The 20,195-nt window shown below is 37.2% G+C and overlaps 1 protein-coding gene across 2 annotated transcripts; it reads right to left on the reverse strand.

The window, feature by feature from the left end:
• RANBP6 (RAN binding protein 6) lies at positions 1-4,638 on the reverse strand. 2 transcript variants are annotated; one of them, XR_005023403.2, is made up of 3 exons: positions 4,437-4,638; positions 3,189-3,321; positions 1-1,058 (listed from the first exon to the last, which is right to left on the reverse strand). XR_005023403.2 is itself a non-coding variant. In XM_036878852.2 (1 exon), the coding sequence occupies exon 1, from the start codon at positions 4,570-4,572 to the stop codon at positions 1,255-1,257; it is 3,318 nt and encodes a 1,105-aa protein (XP_036734747.2). In that variant the 5' UTR covers positions 4,573-4,637; the 3' UTR covers positions 1-1,254. The 2 variants fall into 2 exon arrangements, 1 of the variants encoding a protein (XP_036734747.2); XM_036878852.2 differs by having other exon boundaries at positions 1-4,637.
• Positions 4,639-20,195: the final 15,557 nt, after the last annotated feature.

Here is a 20,195-nt window from a genome sequence, read left to right on the forward strand (position 1 = left end):
AGCAGCACTAACACCATTTATTAAGCACTTACTAGGTCTTAAATATTTACTGGATACTTTACACACATAATTCTCACAAGAGCTCCAGGAAATCATGACAGTTATATTTGTTCTTGAGGATCAGTGATTTGCTGAGTAGAAATTTTTTTGTACCCTACAAAAAGCTTGACATTAAAGACCAACATTCCAATTAATATTTAACCCTAGATTTGTTTTCTTATAATGCACATATACTGCTAAGCAACTGGTCTCAAAGCTGTTTTCTGTCTCACGTTTAAAGCTAAAATTAACTTTTCTTCCCTTTCATTTTCACAATAGAATACTCTTAGTGTTACTACAGAATCTAGTAAGAACTTCAAAAGAGAAACCTATTTAAGCCCTTTTGAATCAGGGCTCTTCTTGATGAGCTGCTTTGCAGGGGAATAATGGCTTCATACATAATGCAGTATTCTGCTGAAACATATAACACTGATTGATTCCCACAAATATTGATTACTTAGTATTTGTCAAATACTGTGTTACAGTTGTTACAGGCTACCCATGTTAGACATACCAGGACACTCTTTTCAGTAACCATGGTTCTTAGAGTCCTGGATAATTTTAAAAGTAGAAACTGGTCTTTAAGGAAATTTTTAAGTTTCAATAACTCTCAGATGGACACCTTGGGAACTAGAGTATGGATATTCATATCCAGTTCTCAGGAGAACTTAATGGAAAAGTTCATATATATTATAGAGAAAACTTCCCACATCCACAGCATTATCTCAAAACTCTCCCAATTTCATCCTCCATTACCATGAAAACCAGGAGTATTATTAAGGAGGAGTAAGCTTGACACTATTATTCTTCACCCACAGTTGCAAAGATGTTTGTCCTGGAAGTTCTCCTACCTTTGTGAGCTCTGAGCATCTTGTGATACACAGCATGACATCTTGACACCAAGTATACTGCTTACTCAGCATCAATAACTCAGACAAATAGCAACAATTTGTATACTTCGCATCAACTAGGGGAAAGGTGACAAACATTCTAGACAGCTGAAGCATTATTACCAACATCTGTAAGAGATAAAACATGCAAGGTGAACAGATGGCAACTGTAACACTGACTGATCTTGGAGAAACATGGGGAAGAAATAAAAATTGCTAAGTAGGGAGAGAAAGAACAGTTCTCTCAATTATAATGTAATCCACTTACAACCCATATTTGGAGTTATTTTTAGGGTAGATGATATTCAACTGGTATTAAAGTGCTTCAGGCAAGATTTAGCAACTCTTCTAAAGCTTCCTGCTGTTCATCATCAAGTTGGGATATGCATTCCAACCATAATTCTTCAGAAGTCTGTACCTGACGCACAACATTAGCTAGGCGTTTGGCACAAGGATCTTCAGAGTTAATAGTCTCATTAATTTTTCCTTCTGCAATTATACTGATTATTTTTGGAAGATTGGAATTATTTGCACCAAGTACAACTGGGTGATTAGTTTCAATTAAGTCACAAAGAAAACTCAAAGTCTGAGTAGCTTCCTCTTTATCCTCATGCAGTGGAAGCCATGATAACCAGTGTGGAAGAACTTCGTCTACATTTACACAATTAGGCTTAAACTTCAAAATCTTCCCTACTGCTGAGATACAGTTTTCTGTAGCGATGACATTTTTTTTGGTTTTGGAATTTGCACACTTAATAACTTTAACCAGCAGTGGAACAGCTTCTGAACACAGGGAACGATAATCATCTCCACCAAACTGTGCCATAACACCCAGACCATAAGCGGCAGCTTGCCTGACTTCAGGGTTGTTATCTCGCATATTTAGTAGCATTGGCCACCGAAAATATTCTACATATTTAAATGAGGTTGGACTGCAGTGCTCTATGATATCATCAAATATACACAATCCCCACTGTCTGTCTGGCCATGGCCTATTAGAACAAATTAGATTCACAATTAATGGAAGCAGCTGTTCAAACCATGGTAAAATATTTTCCTTGTAAGTACTAAATAATGAGTGCAAAATATCTGATACTTTGGTAAGAATATAAACATCACATTCATCCTCATCCTGCAAAGACATTTCAACCTGTTGGTCATAGTTTTCTTCCTGTCTTTTAACCTGTCTCAATTCTTGGTTCTTAAAGTGCCCTTCGAGTTTTGCTTTTAAGATTTCTCCTAGTTCTTCCAAGTGTTCATCATTAAGGCATCCATCTCCCATTACTTCAATGGACTTTGCAAAAGAATTCATTATTTCTGAGAGTACATCTGTATCAGGTTCAGTCCCAATAGCCTTGATTAAAGGATCACATATGAATTGCCACATCTGTGCAAGATACTCTGGGCCACGAATTCTTGCACATTCCAGGAGAAAAGGCATGGACTCTGCTGCTGCTACTCGAACATTATCATGGAAATAAAATTTCAGTAAAGGAACCATTAGCTTTACCACTTGTTCTATATACTCCACAAATCCTTCCCTTAACTCCTTAGCATAGTAAACCAACATCTGGCAAGCAGTTGCTTTTGCTTCAAGTCCTGAAGTTTTAATTCCAAAACTTTGCTGGTCTCCAAGATTTACAAATTGCCAACCATCATCATCACTCATATTCTCCACATCTTGTGTGTCTAAGAGAGCAACATCAGGTTTAGCTGAAGCAGTCTTAATAAGAGGCTCCATAACCAGTGGCAGGTACTGTTGAAAATCATTTCCAAGAATTTTACACATTCTAGCCCATGCTGAAACCATGTAAGAGGTCTGAGGGTCATCATCTTCCATATTATTTAAGTCTGATTGTGTCTTCAGTAACAGCTGCATCACATTAGATGCATCTTGCATGAATTTTTCCTTCCCAACAGCAAGACCAACATGGCTAATGCATTCAATAGTTTTTCCTTTCAGAAGCTTTAGTTCCTTTTGAACAGCAAGCTCAACAATGTGCTTAAGTGAAGGCATAAATATATCATAATATGGAACAAATTTTTCTTCTATTGTATCTGCAACTGATGCAATGGTTATCACAAGCTGTTCCAAGGCCAACTTAGTTCCATTCCGAATCAACTCTTGAAGTTTAATCACCAAAATGGAATGTATATTTCTCACCATACTATCCAAATATAGAACTAGCAATGATTTGGGGCAGTCTTCAATAAAAATAATAAGTGCAGAAGCTGCATGTGATTGCACACGCTGATTACCTTGATTTTCCATGGTACGCAATAGAGCTGCAATCACTGTTTCATGGAATTTCTTTTGGAAGTTAGGCGCAAAATCTGTAGCCATCTGTCCCAGTGTAGTACAGGCTGCAGCCCTCACCCTTGGATGAGGATCCTGAAGAAAAAGCAAAACAGAGTTAACTGTTTCATCTAAAATTGATTCCATTTGCTGATGGCATCCTTCTCCAATGGCAGATAAGGCCATTAATCCAGCATGTCGGTATTTCCAGTCAGGGCTCTGAAGCATCTGCATGATGTGTTCCTTAGTCATTGGTAAAACAAGTTTTCCACCAAGCCCACAAGCCAGTCTGTCTAGTGCACTCTCAGCAGCAACTGCATTGCTGTCAAAATCATCTTCTTCCATTTCATCAGCATTTACCCAGTCCTCATCATCTTGTAGGTCAACCATCATTGCTAATATTTGAGGAACTGCCTGTGCAATAATATTTGTATGTTTTTTCAACATTGGGGTTGCAGTTTCAGACAAGGTCACTATTACTTCAAGACCCAGCTGGCGTTGCAGATTACTAAGTCGAGAGTCTCCACATAACTTGAGACTCAACTGCAGAGTATCTTCTAAATAAGGACCCAAGTACTTAGGTACTGTATCTGCAATCTCAACAAGGGATTCTAGCACTGAATCATCATCCTGGTAGCATGAGTCATTCACAGCCTGTAAGATTCCAGGAAGCAAGTCTGCAAAGTCTTTGAAAAGAGCAATATTATTTTCGTTAGCAAGTACAAATGCAGCCGCAGCTCTAGCGGATAATGTCCTAATTGCTGGATGTTCTTGATCTTGAATACATTGGTCCAACAACCGTTTGATGATATCCAAATCATGCCGCTCTTGGTTCCCAAAAATCCCAGGAAAGTGCCAGAAAACGTGAAGTGCAACTTCCCATAGAACCACATTTTTAGAGTAGATTGAATCAATAAGGAACTTCAGACCTTCAGGCCAGTGGTTAGTGCCATCCTCATCTATCAAATTCCTGGCTAGCACTGCAAATACATCACAAAGTTTTTTCCTCATGCTAGCATGTGTTTCTAACTTAACAGCCAGTATCAGTTCAATCTTGACATCCCTCTGAACATCAGAAGGCAGATTTGGATAGACTTCCTCAAACCCAGAGGACAAAAGCCGTCGTAGCAGTGCGGCAGCCATTTGTCTCACCTCATAACCTGCTCTTCTATTTCTGACAGCATCTAAGAGGAATGTAGTCTTACACAGACCTGGGATATTTTCATAGATTTCCTCTGCCTGCCTCCGCACCATACAGCTTGGATTGATCAGGTTCTTCAGAAGCTGGTAAAACTCTTGCTTTCCCGACACGGTCGACGGCACCCCAGCAGACCCGGCCGCCGCCATGGCGCTCTGTCAAAGCAACCGCGACTGGGCAGAAGAGAGAGGGTCTACGGCTCAAAGTAGTGACGTAAGCGAGGCGCCGGCGGGGATGGGCGGGGCCGGTTCCCCCAACTAGACTAGGAAGCTCCCGGAGGTGGGGAGCCGCGTGCTGGGGACGGGTGGGAACAGGTCGGGGGCGAGGGACATCCACTCTCTGAAATCAAAGTGCATCTGCAGAGGGAAAATAAGAAAGAAAATTATGGTATTGGTTGTATTAGAATGGGATTATGGGTGATTCCCCCCCCATTTCTTTCTCAACTATCTCTATTTTTGTTCTGATATTTTTTAAAACAGTAAGTACCTCTTGAAAACCCGCTAAGCGAAAGAAGCGGATCACAAAAGACCACATATTATATGACTGCATTTATCTGTAAAATAAGCAAATCTATACAGAAAGTAGATCAGTGGTTGCCCGAGGCTGGGAGGAGAAAAGAATGGAGAATGACTGCTGTCAGATGCGGAAGGCGGGGGTGAGGTGGGGGTAGGGGGTGTTAGCTCATGAAAATGTTCTAAAATTGATTGTAGTGATGGTTGCACAACTCTGATTACACTAAAAACCATTGAATTTGTGCAATTTAGATTGGTGAATTGTATAGTATGTGAATAATACCTCAATAAAGTTGTTTATCAAATAAATGCAATAAAAGAAAAAGACAACGATTACTACATCTAATGCTGTATAGCAGTGGTACTTAAACTCTGATGTGTCAGATTTACCTGCTCTGTGGATTATAATAGAGAAGGAGAAAGACACTAAGTAAAGGATGGTGGAAAGTAATCAGAAGGCTTGAATCCTCGTCTCATTTCTAAATTAATATTCTCGTATCCTTGGTCACGTCACTCAAGGTTTTCCTCGCATGTTGCCTAAATTGTAAAATGCTTTTACAATTTTCCTTTTAGTAAGAAGCTGCTGAGATTATTCCCAGAAACAAATGCCCCTGAGACTAAATATTTTTCTTTAATTCAGGCAGATGTGTCAATCAAAAACAATGGTTATTCCCCTAACAGTGATTAGATCTTACTTTGTATTAGCACTTTGCCTCTCTGTCATTTTGATCCTTTTACGGGTTTGCAAGATTGTAGGATAGGTATAATACTAGTCATAGGTGAGAAATATAAACACTGGGAGATTAAGGGATTTGCCTAAAATGAAACAGCTTAGTCTCAGGTCAACCTTTTACAAAAGCAACAGTAATGCTCTTTCAACATTCCACTTCCCCATAATTCCTCTTGGTTTTGCAACATGATCAGAGGCCTTCATTTACTGCAAAGTTTGTCTCAAACTCCTCCAAGGGAGCTTAATTTTAACTTTGCAAAAATGCTGCTACATATACCAACAGAGATAGAAAATCACAGCTTTATCATTAACCAGATGACAAAGTAGTTAGTCTCACAAATGACATTATAATATGTATGCTCATTTAGGAACGAAGCTTAATCTCTAAACAGTGTTTCTCATTCTGTGGACTGAAAACCAACTGCATCAGAATCACGTGAGACACTTATTTTAAATACAGATATTAAGGCCTAGGCTCTGAGCTACTGAGTCAAATTTCTGGTGAATGCAACCCAAGAATGTTCAATTTAGCAAGTACACTGGGTTTTCATATAAATACCAAAATTTGAGAACCACTGATGAGATCAATCCTGGTTCTGATTCCAAAATCTTGACTACAGTTTTGGGTCTTGCTCCAGATCACTGGTTTTCCGACCATTGTTTGAAATAGTCTTAACTGCAGAGCCTATGAATTTGCTATTTCAGGAATGTTAATAAGCATATGTGGGAAGAAAAGCTTCTCTTAACACTATTAGTGATAGAATCCAGACCTAAATACCGCCTTTTGAATAAGCCCACCCACCATCTCAGAGAGACCTAAGTTTCATCTTATTTAGGCTACAAGCATCCTCCAGAGGACACATCAGCAAGCCACAATCCCACTTTCCCCTGACCCCTCCCCTCAAAGAGCCCGCCAAAGCCCTGGCCATAGAAAGCCTCTTGACCTATTAGAGACCCCCTTTTTCCTTTGTACTGCTGGCCAGGACAGAGGGCTCCCTCTCAGGTTCAGCAATAAACCTGCTTGGACTGTTGAGTTCGCATCCCCTCTCTTCTTTCAATTAGCATATTAAAGACATTTAAAAACTGCAATACGATACCACCACAATGTTTTAAATGTAGAAGTCTAACAACATCAAGGGTTGGTGAGGATGTAGAACAGCAGGGAACTTAGTTATATTTTTGGTGGTAGTATAAATAAAATAGTACAGCAAATTTGAAAAATGTTTGGAAAATGCTGGGTTAATATCATGCAATTTTTCTTTTATTCACTCAGCAAACATCCGTAGAAGGCATACAGCATGGTGCTGGGTGCTGGGAGTAAGAAATACATGAGGATGATCATAAGAGACAGTGAACATCACAGCATAGTGATCACTGTGGGGATGGTAAGTCAGCCATGGAACCACTTGGGGCTGTGGAGGCAGTTAATCTACTCTAAATGTGGGGGAGATTAGGTAAGGCTTCCCAGAAGAGAGGCTATCAGGGCTCATGTTTGAAGGGTGAATTTTCATTAACTTTGTTTATCAGCTTTGTTCAAATGCAGAGAGACGGACTTGAGAAGGTCTGGGGGTGACGCAGGAGGCAGGAAGGGGAAAGACAGAAAGTTAAATAGAGGCTAGATCATGAAGAGTTTTTCTTACATTCTTGTTAAGAAATTTGGATTTTTTCCCTAAAGGCAATGAGGAACAGTTTAAGGATTTTAATCAAGGGCTGTGAAATAAAGTTTTAGAAAGATTACTTTGATAATAGTGTAAAATACAAGGCATTTAGGAAGTCAATAACCTAATTTAGTTAAACTGAAAGTCTAACTAAACCATAGCCACAATGGAAGGAAAGATAAAGCAGTGTTGGAGAGATTTTAAGAAGCTGTGTCAGTAGTATTTAGAAAGGATGGAGAAGCCTAGGAAATCTCCCCAAGCTTAAGAATGGGGATTTGGTTGAAGACACTGCAATTTACCTATTTATTTACCTATATATGAATAAATAACAGTATTAATGCAAAACAAAAGACCGCTAACTCCTTCTGGAGGAAATTACAGGCTTACCTAAGAAGGTGAGTCCCAGAATCCATATTTTGTTCTCTAGTTGCCCTCACTTGCTATAATGACAGTCATCATTTCAATAGTAGGAGCTAAACTGAATCACTTTAGGAAAATTATTTGTGATCTTTTATTTCAGAAAAACATACACTCATTTTAAATCTTAAGATAACTTCCTATCTAGATCACACGATTCTGTTCTATTTACTTTTTGCATTGTTATTTTCTTTTTTTCCCCTAGGGAGCACACATAATACCCAAAACTTCAAGACTGGACTTGCAGATTTGGTTAGAGTTGAACAATTTTATTAAATTTTGTAATTAAAATTGGCTTTTAACATTGTTTGCACTGTTGAGAGGCCCTTTAAGAATGTTTCCATAAGGTGACTCAATTCCTGACAATTTAAGTGTATACTAGCAGCTTAATAAATGGAGAAATGCAAAATAAGTTGCAAACTTCTCCCTAGAATATAAAGATTTAGAGTCAAATGAAGGGGCTAGAATTAAATTGGACATACTTGACATTTTACAAGAATAATCCAGAATACATAAAATACAGAAAACAAAAAATACAGTGAAGGCTTCCACTGGCCTAAGATGGGACAATATGAATATCAAAAAGAATAATGCCTACAATGGATTTAAAAACATCAAATATATAAACAAAAGTGATTAATTCCTAATACTAACAAAAGCCACTAACTTAGTAATCATCTTTGGAGGTTGATAAGTAACCAACTCTAAAAATTGATAAAGAGAAATAATATTTTTCCAGTCTTTCCTGTACAAACTGTATTTCAACCAGTAAAAAATTCTTCTTTAGAGAATTCCAACTAGTAAGTGTACAAAGAATGCTAAAATCAGAAAATTGCTGTGTCATAACCCCAAATGAAATCATGAGTCTAGTTAACAGTGACCAATGGATGCTAAAACCTTTAAATGAAACATCGATTGGGAATTTAAAAATAGAATGGTTAAGCTTGAAGCCACCTGAAATTACTGATTAATCTTAATATTATAAAAAGTGGGATAAACCAAAGGTGTCATTTACATGTTTTATTTCAGCTCAACCTCTATACTTCCTATAATTTGTTCTAGGATGCTGAGGTTAGGTTCTGAAAACAAAATTTCTCTGTAGTTGTATCTGTATCCTTGGTAGGTTCCATCAATAGGAGCCACTAGAGAGTGGAGGATAGAAAAGGATTAAATCTTCATATTTTTCCTTTTCTCATCTGGATTGCCCCAGCAGTGGACCTTCCTCCTGGTGGCAGCAGTTTCCTCCCTCTTGGAACACTCAAAAAATCCAGTGTCTTCCATTGATACTGTAGTAACCCAGGGACACTCCTTCATCAGAGGTTTCACCTACAGCTCTGGGAGGTCCCTCCTCTGAGCTTAAAGATACCCTTTTGTTCCCTCAGTTTAGGGATGGGAACAGTTCCTTCAGTTATCATCTTTCAATTACCTCAAGTACTATTTATTTACTCTTTCAAGTCTCTCACACCTGTGTAACCATCCCTTAAATTAAACCTCCCCTCGAAGTACTTGGTGTGGTTTGCTTTCCCAACTGGACCTTGACTTATATTTGGGCATTAACTGATGCAATAGGAAGTACACTGCACCACCTATGAACTATTTTTAACTCAGGTTTATTGAGGTATAATTATATGCAATAAAATCCACCAATTATATAATTATACAAGTGTATAATTAGATTACAGTCAAGTAGCCATGACCACAATCATGTATAGAACATATTCATTGCCCCTAAAAGGTCCCTTGGGTCCCTCAGTTGACAATCTCATTTCCCTATTCCTGGCTCCAAGCAACCACTGATCTGATTTCTGTTGCTATAGCTTTGTCTATTCTAGAATTTCATATAAACGGAATCATTGAGCATGTGGCTTTTTGTGTCTGGCTGCTTTCTTTAGCATGATGCTTCTGACATCCACCCATTCTGTTGCACATTTGTACCTTTTATTCCATCATATGTATACAGTATTATTCCATTATATGAATACACCACAATTTGTCTATGCATTCATCAATTGATAGACATTTGGGTTATTCCCAGTTTTAGGCTATTATGAATAAAGCTCCTATGAACATATGAGTACAAGTTTTTGTGTGAAAATACATTTTCATTTCTCCTGAGAAATACTGGGAGTGGAATGGGTTGGTCAAATGGCTATGTGTAGGTTTATAAGAAACTGACAAATGCTTTCCAAGTGGATGTATCGTTTTGCATTCCAACAGCAATGTATGAAAATGCCAATTGCTCAGCATCATTGTCAGCACTTGGGATTGTTAGTCTTGACATTTTAGTTATTCCAGTGAGTATCTGATTGTGATTTTAGTTTGTATTTTTCTAATGACTAACAGTGTTAAGCATCTTTTCTTTCATGTGTTTATTTGCCATTTATGTATCTTCTTTGGTGAGATATTTGTTCAAACCTTTTTATCCATTTAAAAAGATCTAGTTTTCTGTCTTTATTGACTTTAAAGAGCTTTTTAAATACTCTGGATGTAAGTTCTTTATCAGATATGTTTTCAACTATTTTCTTCTTTTCTTTTTCTTAACTGTGTTTTCAGAAAATCAAAGTTTTAGATTTTAATTAAATTCAATGTATAATTTGTTTATTTTAAAGTTTGTGCTTTGTATGTCCTATTTAAGAAGTTTTTACCAAACTCAAGTTTGCAAGGATTTTGTTCAGTGTTTTCTTCTGAAAGTTTTATAGTTAAAGGTTTTACATTTAGATCTAGGATCCATTTCAACCTGACTTGTTTATGTGGTCCGAGGCATGGGTTGAAGTTTGTTTCTTTTACATGTGATTTACAGTTGTTCCACTTTTACCTCACTGAATTACCTTGACACCTTTGCTGAATATCAATTCACCATAAATATGTAGTCCTCTATCTAAGCTTTCTATTCTGCTCCATTAATCTATATGTCTAACCTTACTCCAATGTCTAATCTTACAGTCTTGATTACTGTAGCTTTACAGTAAATCTTGAACCCAAATAGTTACAGTCTTCCATCATTTTTATTCTTTTTGAAAAATGACCCAAATTCTTATCCAGAGGGAAGCAGGATTGCTATAAATAAAAGAGACATAAAATACACTCCTTTCTGCCTACCCCCATTGAAAATGTTAGCTTGGGAAATTGTCTAGTTTATTCATTCATTATTCCTAATGATATCTCTTTTTGTTATGAGCTCATCTCCTTTAAGGCCTCTAATTTTGGCTTTAAAGTAAATAGGAAACATCCATAACCCAGTTTATTAATGTGGATTTTTTTTTCTAGCTTTATTGTGAAGAAGAATTATTAATAAGATTCTAAAAGTCACTATATGTTGTAATTTTTAGAAAGCATTCTCTACATTACAGCATATTTAAGATAGTGTTAAGCTACTTAAAGTCCACATAAATTTGTGAAATTCGAGTATAATTAGAAACTTTTTTGCAAACTATATACACTGTACATTGAAAAATTTAACGCTGGGGTAGAAAAAAACTAAAAACAATTTTTTTCTTTGTTTCTTTTCAGTTTAAATTTACTGATTTAGAATAATATTTCAACTTTTCCACCCCACCCAGACCCTCTCCCAAAATACAGCTGAGGAGAAAGATATTCCTGACATCTGGGAGTGTAACCTGGCGCAGCTTATGTTTTAACTTAAAAATTTTATGTGAATACAGTGTTACAATTGCTAATATTTTCAAGTCTTTTATATGAAATTATTTTCTCTCTGAGCCTTCCACTTCATTTATTCAACAAATATTTACTAAGTACTTACTTTGTGTCAGGCACTGTGCTGGGGCACTGGGCCTACAATAGTTAATAAAACAGAATGCTTACCTTTATGAAATTTACAATTTAATTTGGAACTCCTTAGCTCATTCTAGGAAGACCAGCCATGTATAACCCATGGTTTTATATATTTCCCAGTATATTCCCTCTTACCTCCAGGTATGTGAGGAGCACAGTGGTAAAGCACTGTTATCATCTTTAAGAATTACATGGCAATAATTCAGAATACAACTGAATATTGAATAAAGTTGAATTATTGAAATTATTCAGTAAAATTGAATAATAATATAATGAATTGAGGAACAGAAAACTTAACCATGTGGGTTCTCAACTGGCTTCTACACATGGTTAGAAATATTTACATAATACTTGCAAGTATTAATTGATTTAATTCTCACAGCAAATAAGGAGGATACAGATAGGTTTTTCAAAAACTTTTAAATACACATTAAATGACTGATGCAGAGGAAAGTTATAATAGTGATGATGGAGGATATAAACTATACAGACATTTGATGTCATCTTGTTCTCTTAAACTTAGAATTTTGGGCTCCTATTCCTAGGGGAGAGACAACCCAATAGAAGCAAAACCCAGGGGCAGAATGAGGAAGGAACCAAAGTAGGAAACAGTTTATCTCATTCCAAACAATCAATTATAAATTCTATTAGCTGTAATTTTAAGAGAAAAACACAAAGCAGCCTGTCTGAGAAAGATAAAACACTCAGAAAAGTATCTCTTTTATACTACTACTACTACTAGGGTTACAAAAATGAAAATATATCTGACTAATTAGAGATAATGTTTGGGCAGTTTCTTGTGTAATAAACAAAATATAAATTATAAAAATGACCTGCCCAATTATGTAATGTACTTGGTAACATCATCTTGGAAAATGTCAAAACATTTTTATGTTTTATCTTTTGCATCTTCAGCTGGTGTGAAAATTACCTGTGACTTTATAGGTAAATTGAAGGGACTGTATATCTAGGAAGCAGAAATATTAATAATAAGAGAATGAAGAATAAATTGTGCATCCACTGAATTAGAACTCTTATTAGTGTAAAACTGGCATTAGTGTACTGATCTGTTTTGCAGCTATTGTTATTTGCCTAATTTATTATTGTGTGTCTATTCTTAAAAGATTTATGAAAATATGATAATTTTAGAATTATGAAGAATGTAAATGGTTAAACTTGCCATATGGTGGCCAACTGTCCCAGTTTGACGGGTTTCTTGGAATGCAGGATTTTCAGTTCCAGGATGGTCCCAGGCAAAGAGGGATAGTGGATTATTCTTACTTTTGGTCAATTTTTAAGTATTGGAAAAATACAGTTTGATAAGAAACATTAACTCTAAAGGTTAAATTAGATTCAAGTTAAACATTTTGACAAGAATCCTTTATAAATAATGCTATCTATGTCACATGTGTTACATCAAGATGCACACAATGTTTGGTTGTCCTATGATTACTCTTACTAAGCTTAGATGATGACTTCCTGATATCTCCATTTTGTTTTTCTCGAGACCACTGTTATTTTGGGGGTGACACTTTGACAACCAGCAAATTGTTGTTGCCTAAATCAGTTATTTCATCCAGAAGTGAGAAAAAGGTGATTATTTTTCTAGTTCCACAAGTTTCTTCTACGTTAGTAAACAGGCATTTTTCTGTAATGAATAACTCTCCCTCATTATCTGAAACTACTCAGGCACTGTAAAGGAGTGCTTAATTTTTTCTCTTGGATTAAATTTTCAGAGTAAGTTGTATAACATCACTTCCAGTGGTAACAAATGTGATTGTTTTGTTATCTTTTGCTTGTATCTCTTTTTCTTGAGTTGTCAAATTTTACCCTACTTCAAAGCTAACAAGTTAGCCTGCCATAGTTTAATGGATGATGGAAAAAGGCATGAGACTCCTGCATTAGAGGCAAAACAAGAGTTTATATTCAGAGAATAGTGATAGTCAGAGCATCAGCATTTTTCACCAGTTCCTAGCTCCCAATTCCTACAGCATGATGCAGAGAGATAGATGACAGCCCCACACACCGTGGAGAGAAATGCTGAGCTTAGAAACTTGAATGGGTAGTAAGCCTCACTGCTTTTTCTCCAGAGGGAGACATTATCTTTTTGTCTGGACAGTAATCATGCCTGCCCTTTACTTGGTCTCCAGCGGAGACATTATTTCTATCTTCCAGTGCTATTCAATATACAAACAGCCTTGATAAGGTAGTTCAGTATGTCTTCACTCGCAAGATGTGCAGAAATGTGAGATACCATGAGCATGATTATGTGCTGGTTGTTCTCCGTTGTACCCCTCTCTCCTTACATTTTCTGCCCTTTTCTATAGCCCAGGAGGCTGACATCTACAGTCTACTTCACCGAGACTCCCTTGCTCTCTGGCTTCTGGTAGGCTTGGCTAATGAGAGGCATCAGCAAGAGTTTGGGAAGACGGGGTAGGGTGGTTAGCCCCCTTCTCTCCACCCTGTTCTCTCCCCACCTTGTAGGTCTGGAAGGCTTAGAAAGGTAGTTTAACAAAAAAAGAGATTTTAAAACATGAAAATATTATTCTCAATTTGCTATTCTATGCAAATATATTTATGCAAATATATAAGATCAATACCAATAAAACCCTTTTAGGATCATTTATAGAATGTGTCTACATAGTCACAGTGTAATTATTTAAAAAATCAAAGAGTCAAAAGTGCAAAATATTTATATCCTTCTTGATAAATGCCTAGAACACATGATTTACCAACAAAGAAATACAGGCTATAAGACTTGACATGAAAAAACTCCCAATTTTGTAGTAATTAAAGTAAAGCAAATTAAAGGCATAACCACATCTCTACATAATTATTCAAGATAAATCACACCAGCAACACAACATTGGTGGACTACTGGAAAATAAATATATTAAGGATCTAGAACTGTAGTTACTAAAGTCTTTAATGCAACAATTCTACTTTGAGCAATAGATCCTAAGTAGATGATACAAAAGAAGACAAAAATGAGGTGCATGTTTTTCATAATAGATGCATGTCAGGGTACTGAAAAAATGGAAAATAACCAAATAATAGGTAGAATAATTATTGAAAAAACCATGATATTTTAAGACATGTTGAAAAGCTTATGTGGAAAAAGGGTTATGCAATCTGTATACACTATATATGCTTTGTATAAAAATATGGCTTTATGTTCATTGGGTTCTTTCTGTTTTCCTGTGAAGTTTCTTAGATGTCTGATTTATTTTAAAGATGCTAATTTATATAACAACTTAGTGCAACATTCTAAGTATATGTTATTTACTTGGTCTTTACCTAAGCATTTTTTTAATGAAGAAAATATCAAAAATATTAATGAAAATGTTATAAAAAGAGAAAAATGGCTAGACCAATTAAAGAACAATAAAAAACCTTTTAGAATAGTGTCATCCCAAGTCACTTATTGACAATGGGTACAGAACTTTCCTAGGCTCAGAGAAGTAGGTCATAAGGTTAGAAAGTGCCCAAGACTGGAACTTTTAGTTTTTTTGGCTCTCAAGCTGTCCCTGGTATGGGAGTGTACACCATTTAGAGAACAAGTAGAGGGGACAGGCTTGAAGAGAAGAACGGGCACTTCAATTGTAAAGGAAGGGGAGCCTGGACGTGAATGAATGTGAGGTAAGTTTGCAAGTTGAGGTGATATGTAGGCAGTAATTGAAGGAATTTTTGAAACTGATGTCCTCTGTTTTCATGGTGAGGCCATTGGCTGTAAGTGAGGGTGTAAGGGTTTGAGGTAAGAATTGAAGGTTTTGGAGAAGCCATGGAGTGAGGAGTAAGGAGTAAGAAAACTGAATAAAGATAAGAATTTTAAAAGGAAAGAAGGGATGGGAGGGAAGGGGGAAAGAGGGGAAGAAGGAAGGAAGGAAGGGAGGGAGGGAGGGAGGGAGGGAAAAATAATTACAAACTTTTCTCCAGCTGAGATTAGGAACCAGGAATCACAGTGGTAACAACCACCAATTCATTCTTTAAAGTGAAAAGGGCAGGGTTCAGTATCATTGGTTCAATTCCACCTTGTACACAAACAAACAAAACACCTATATGTGTGTATAAAACATATAGGGAAATGTATAATATAGATACCAGTTTGTTACAGTGGTTACTTCTAGGAGGGGAGCGTGTATGAGGTTGGGAGAAAGTACTACTTTTTACTCGAAGTATTTCTATATTGCTTGAATTTTTTGGGTAGCAATGTATTCTTGCATTACTTATATAGAAAACAGGGAGTATGAAGTGATGGTCTAGTCAAGGCTCTGGGTTCCTGAGCACATCCCTAATTCAGAGACCATCTAGAGCCTATTGTACAGTGACATGAAGCTTCAGAGCAAGTGAAAAGTCCCACCTGGCTCTTACCACCATAGTTTACAGCTGATCCATAAGCCACATGGCTTCAAACGCAGCCAGAACTCAAAGGTTCGTGGTATCTGGTTCTGCTGGTTCTCCCTAGACAATATGGCTAGGGAGATTCCAACTAGCCTTAGTGTTTGCATCTGTTCACTAAAAGCCATTCAATCATAGAGAAGATGTGAAAGGCTCATAAAATTACATTTTGCCAACTGCTGAAAACTATACCTATAGAGAATCTCCTTCTAGCTGGTGGGAAAGGTCTCCGGGTTCCATTTTGGAGAAACAGTTGGATGAGAGTGTGTCTTTGATGTGTGATGAATGGCAACTGCAGAAATTCCATGGCTGCTCCAGAACATAAGCGAATTTCCTCCTTATATTTATATGTCAGGATAAATCTAAAACAATTCCAATTAATTTCTTGAAATATTTCTAGTCAATGCCATCTTCCTGTAAAGATTCCACAGAGCAAGACAGTTGGGGAGACGCTAATGATAAAGAGAAGAACATTGAATAAGCATGACCCTTTTCTTGGTAAAGGAAACAAATTGAGGATGAAAGGCCAAGAAACAAAAAAATACCATCGGTGCTGATTACCTAGCATTCATAGTGGAAAGAGCTTAGGAGGTAGACAGGGCTAGATTCAAATTTGAGCTTCATCCCTTAAGAGGTGTGAGACTTTGGGAAAGTTACCAAACTTCAAGTTCCAGTTTGCTCATTTTCAGTGGCGTAATAACACAACCTAGTTTACTAGATGATTGCAAATCTAAATGAGATAAAATTTACAGAAATATTTTTCTTGCAATATTAATTCATGTGGGACTTTTTCTCTTTCCCCATTTTTCAAGAAGGTCCTTTGTGTACCCCTTCCTTGGGAGTTATTTATAAGGAAGAAGGCAATTGTTTGAAGACAAAGGTTTATCCTGTGTTTTGTGAAACCTTGAACTCATCAAGGAGATTGTTTTAGGTTTAAGTTGGGGTGGGGGGAGGTGGCTGCCCTTACAGGAAAAGGAATAGGAACAGAAAGGAGTTGACATTTCTCCCAAGTTTATGGAAAGGATGAAGGATATTCCATGAGGATGGGGAACTACTGTTCTTTCAGAGGCTGGATCTCCACAAGTAAGTGGTGTACAAGAGAGACTGGCTGCTAATCCTGGGGCTTCCAGCCCTGGTAAATATTACTGTGCCCAAAAGGAGGTGGTACAGTAGCTGCATACTTCCAAGGGACTACTTGGGCTTGGATAAAGAACATCTCAAGTTGTGGCCCAAAGTATAGACCAGAGTCTGGCAAGATTTCTCCATTTATTTTATTCTTTATGAGCCCCATCAGACCTTTTGTGTAACTCTATGGGATGAGAGTATGTCTTTGTCAGTGTTCCCTTGAAACCACATATTGAGACAAGGGCTTGGGTATAGGTAATTAATTTATTTGGAAAGTAATCCTACAGAGCAGGAGTGTGGGGCAGGAAATGAGGGGATGTCAATACAAGGTTGCATTACTGAGTTGGTTAATGGCATGAACTCAGATCAAAATTGTCCACTGAAGAGACTAGGAACAATAGGGAGAAGCATTTATTCATCTGCTCCTGCCTTCCACTGGTTGGGACCTTAACCTTTTGGGTTTGCACATATGTGAGTACTGCTATGGACACTCACAGAGAGGAGCACAAAGAAGCTCTGAGACAGGATGTGAGAAACAAGGCACACACATGAGGTGAGGTGCTCTCAGTGCAAAGAGAGAGGGAGCCTGCTAGGACCTGTTTGCCACAGCTATGGCAGGCATCAGGGCTGAAGCTTAGATTAAGTGGGGCTCCAGATGTCTTTTACAGGGAGAGAGGCTCAATAACGACTGAGCAATTTGGGACCTACGCTTTCAGAAATGTATTTTCCTCTGGATTAAGAAAGTAATATATACATATTTGGACTTAAAACTAATTTAATTTTATTGAACACAGTGTAATCTTTCTGGCATATCCTTATTGTGGTCTCAGATTTAATCCTGTGCTACAGTGCTGCAGTAGCACAATGCCTCACATACAGATGCTAAAATGAAAACAAGCCAAGGTTAATTCCCGTCCTCTCATCCCACATCAATACGCATAACATAAGCACACAAACACACACACAACACATATACACATATCCTTGTCTACAAGTAAAAGGAAAAATTCTTGGGAAACACTTTGATTCCAGCGTGAATTTATACCTGTATGATGTTAGCATGTGGCTCTGAACCACCAAGAAACTGACCTGGGATTTCCCTGCTTCCTAAAAAGAGCTGATTTGAGGTCTGACATGTACCGCCTTTATTATTCTGAAGGAAATCCCTGTAAGGAATATTGCTTCATTTACAGCACAGCTTCTCAAACTTTAATCTGCATATAAATCACTCAAATACTTATCTACCACTTCTGTTTTATATTTTGCCTTAGGACTTATCATCTAACATACTACATATATAACTTATTTATCATGTTTATTTTTTGCGTCACCTCCTTGAATGAAAGCTTCACAAAGGCAAGGATTTTTGTCTGTGTGCATCTCATGCCTGCCTCAAAATAGGCACTAAATAAATTTGTGGAATGAGCGAACAAATATTTAATTCATCAATTTAAATTGCATTTTAAACTAGACTAAGAACCCACCAGATATTAAGTATTGTAAAAGGTGCTTTGTGGAATGTGAAGATAAAATAACACCAGGCACAAAGGAAAAATAAACATTGTGCCCTCCCTTCAGTAGTGGATAGGCTGGTGGGGGAGACAGGTATGTATAAGTAAATGTAATAAAGGCAGAATAATCAAAAGCATGATAGAGACACAGCGAAGTACAGGAGGATCCCAAGGAATCAAGTATCTATTCTGACTTGGGGCCCATGAGGAGAGGGTAGCACTTGAAGGGTGATAGAATTTTTACCTACGGGGAAGAAACTCCAGGTAAAGGGAACAACTGGAATGGAGACCTGGAGACAGAAAAATATTCTTAATGTTTTATTTAAGGGATAATAAACCTGAATCATAGGGAGGTGTGGGGGAAGGTTGTATGGGCAAGAAGTTAGAAAAGGTTAACTGGAGCCAGATAATAAGGGAACATGAACTCATAGCCTTTCACATTATGGTCATTAGTTACAGAAAAAAATGACAAATATACTTGCCCAGGCCTCTAGTGAATTTGTGTATTTGCAAGTCTCTGTCAGTGGTCCTGATGGCAAGGGAGCTAGAACCACTAACTGAAAAATAATTTTGGAGGCAGTGTGAGAAGTGAGATGAGTAGGAGGAGGGAGAGGCTGGAGGCAAGGAATCCAGATAGATATGCAAAATCCTGGGAGGATTTACAGGAAAAGAGAAAAGGAATCCAGTTCAATTTAGTGGTGAGGACAGGTTGAGAGAACTCTTATCTGCTAAATGTTGAGTTTAGCTCAGGATTCATAGACTAGAAAGTAGCTTCAGCAATCCACCTCACCTTCCTGGTTCTATGCCTTTCTGCTTCCTCTACTGAGACCACGTAATGCAGCTTCTAACAGGTTTTGGGAGGTAGGGTAACATAGGAATTAAGGAGATGCAATACAGAGTCAAAGGACTTTTCCTGTTTCATGACCTTAGGTAAGTCCTTAAACTCTCTAAGCCTCAGTTTCCTTATCTGAAAAATGAAAAAAAAAAAAGGAAAAATCGAGAGGTTTGAACACAAAAATACTTCAAGCACTTAGCTGAATACCTGGCTGTGATAGCTAAGATAATGTTATGCTAAATTCATGAATAATCCCCCAGTATCTGGTTTAAAATGAGATTTATTTACTTGACATGTGTTAACAGCTGTTAAAAAGTTCTATGCCCTAGTATGAGGAAATATTTTAATCTTACCACACGGTGGTGCTATTGCTTTAAGAGTAAGGAACAGTAAGGTAAGCTCCCAGAACACAAATTATCTCAAAGAAGCTAGAGGAACAAAAAGGTGATGTGGCCACAGACTGTTACAGTAATCCTAGCCTTAAAGAAAAGTTTCAAATTCCTAGCAGATAAAATGCGAGTACAAATACATTACGATATAAAATGTGATTAGTAATGTGTTTTACTATTTTAAAGTAGTAAATAACAGAAATGCAAGGTTTTGAGGACCTGTTAGCCAACCATTTCCTTAAACATTTATTCTACACAATATTACAGATATTTTTCAACACACAGATGGCTTACTGTGATTTCATTTTCTTGCCAATATTGTCAGGGTCTTATTTTCCTTGTTAAGTCCATTCTGGATTTTTGTATGTAGACATCATATTTAATATGCACTGAATTCCAGCTCAA

The sequence above is a fragment of the Manis pentadactyla genome, chromosome 3 (assembly GCF_030020395.1).
Source record: "Manis pentadactyla isolate mManPen7 chromosome 3, mManPen7.hap1, whole genome shotgun sequence".
Classification (NCBI taxonomy): domain Eukaryota; kingdom Metazoa; phylum Chordata; class Mammalia; order Pholidota; family Manidae; genus Manis; species Manis pentadactyla.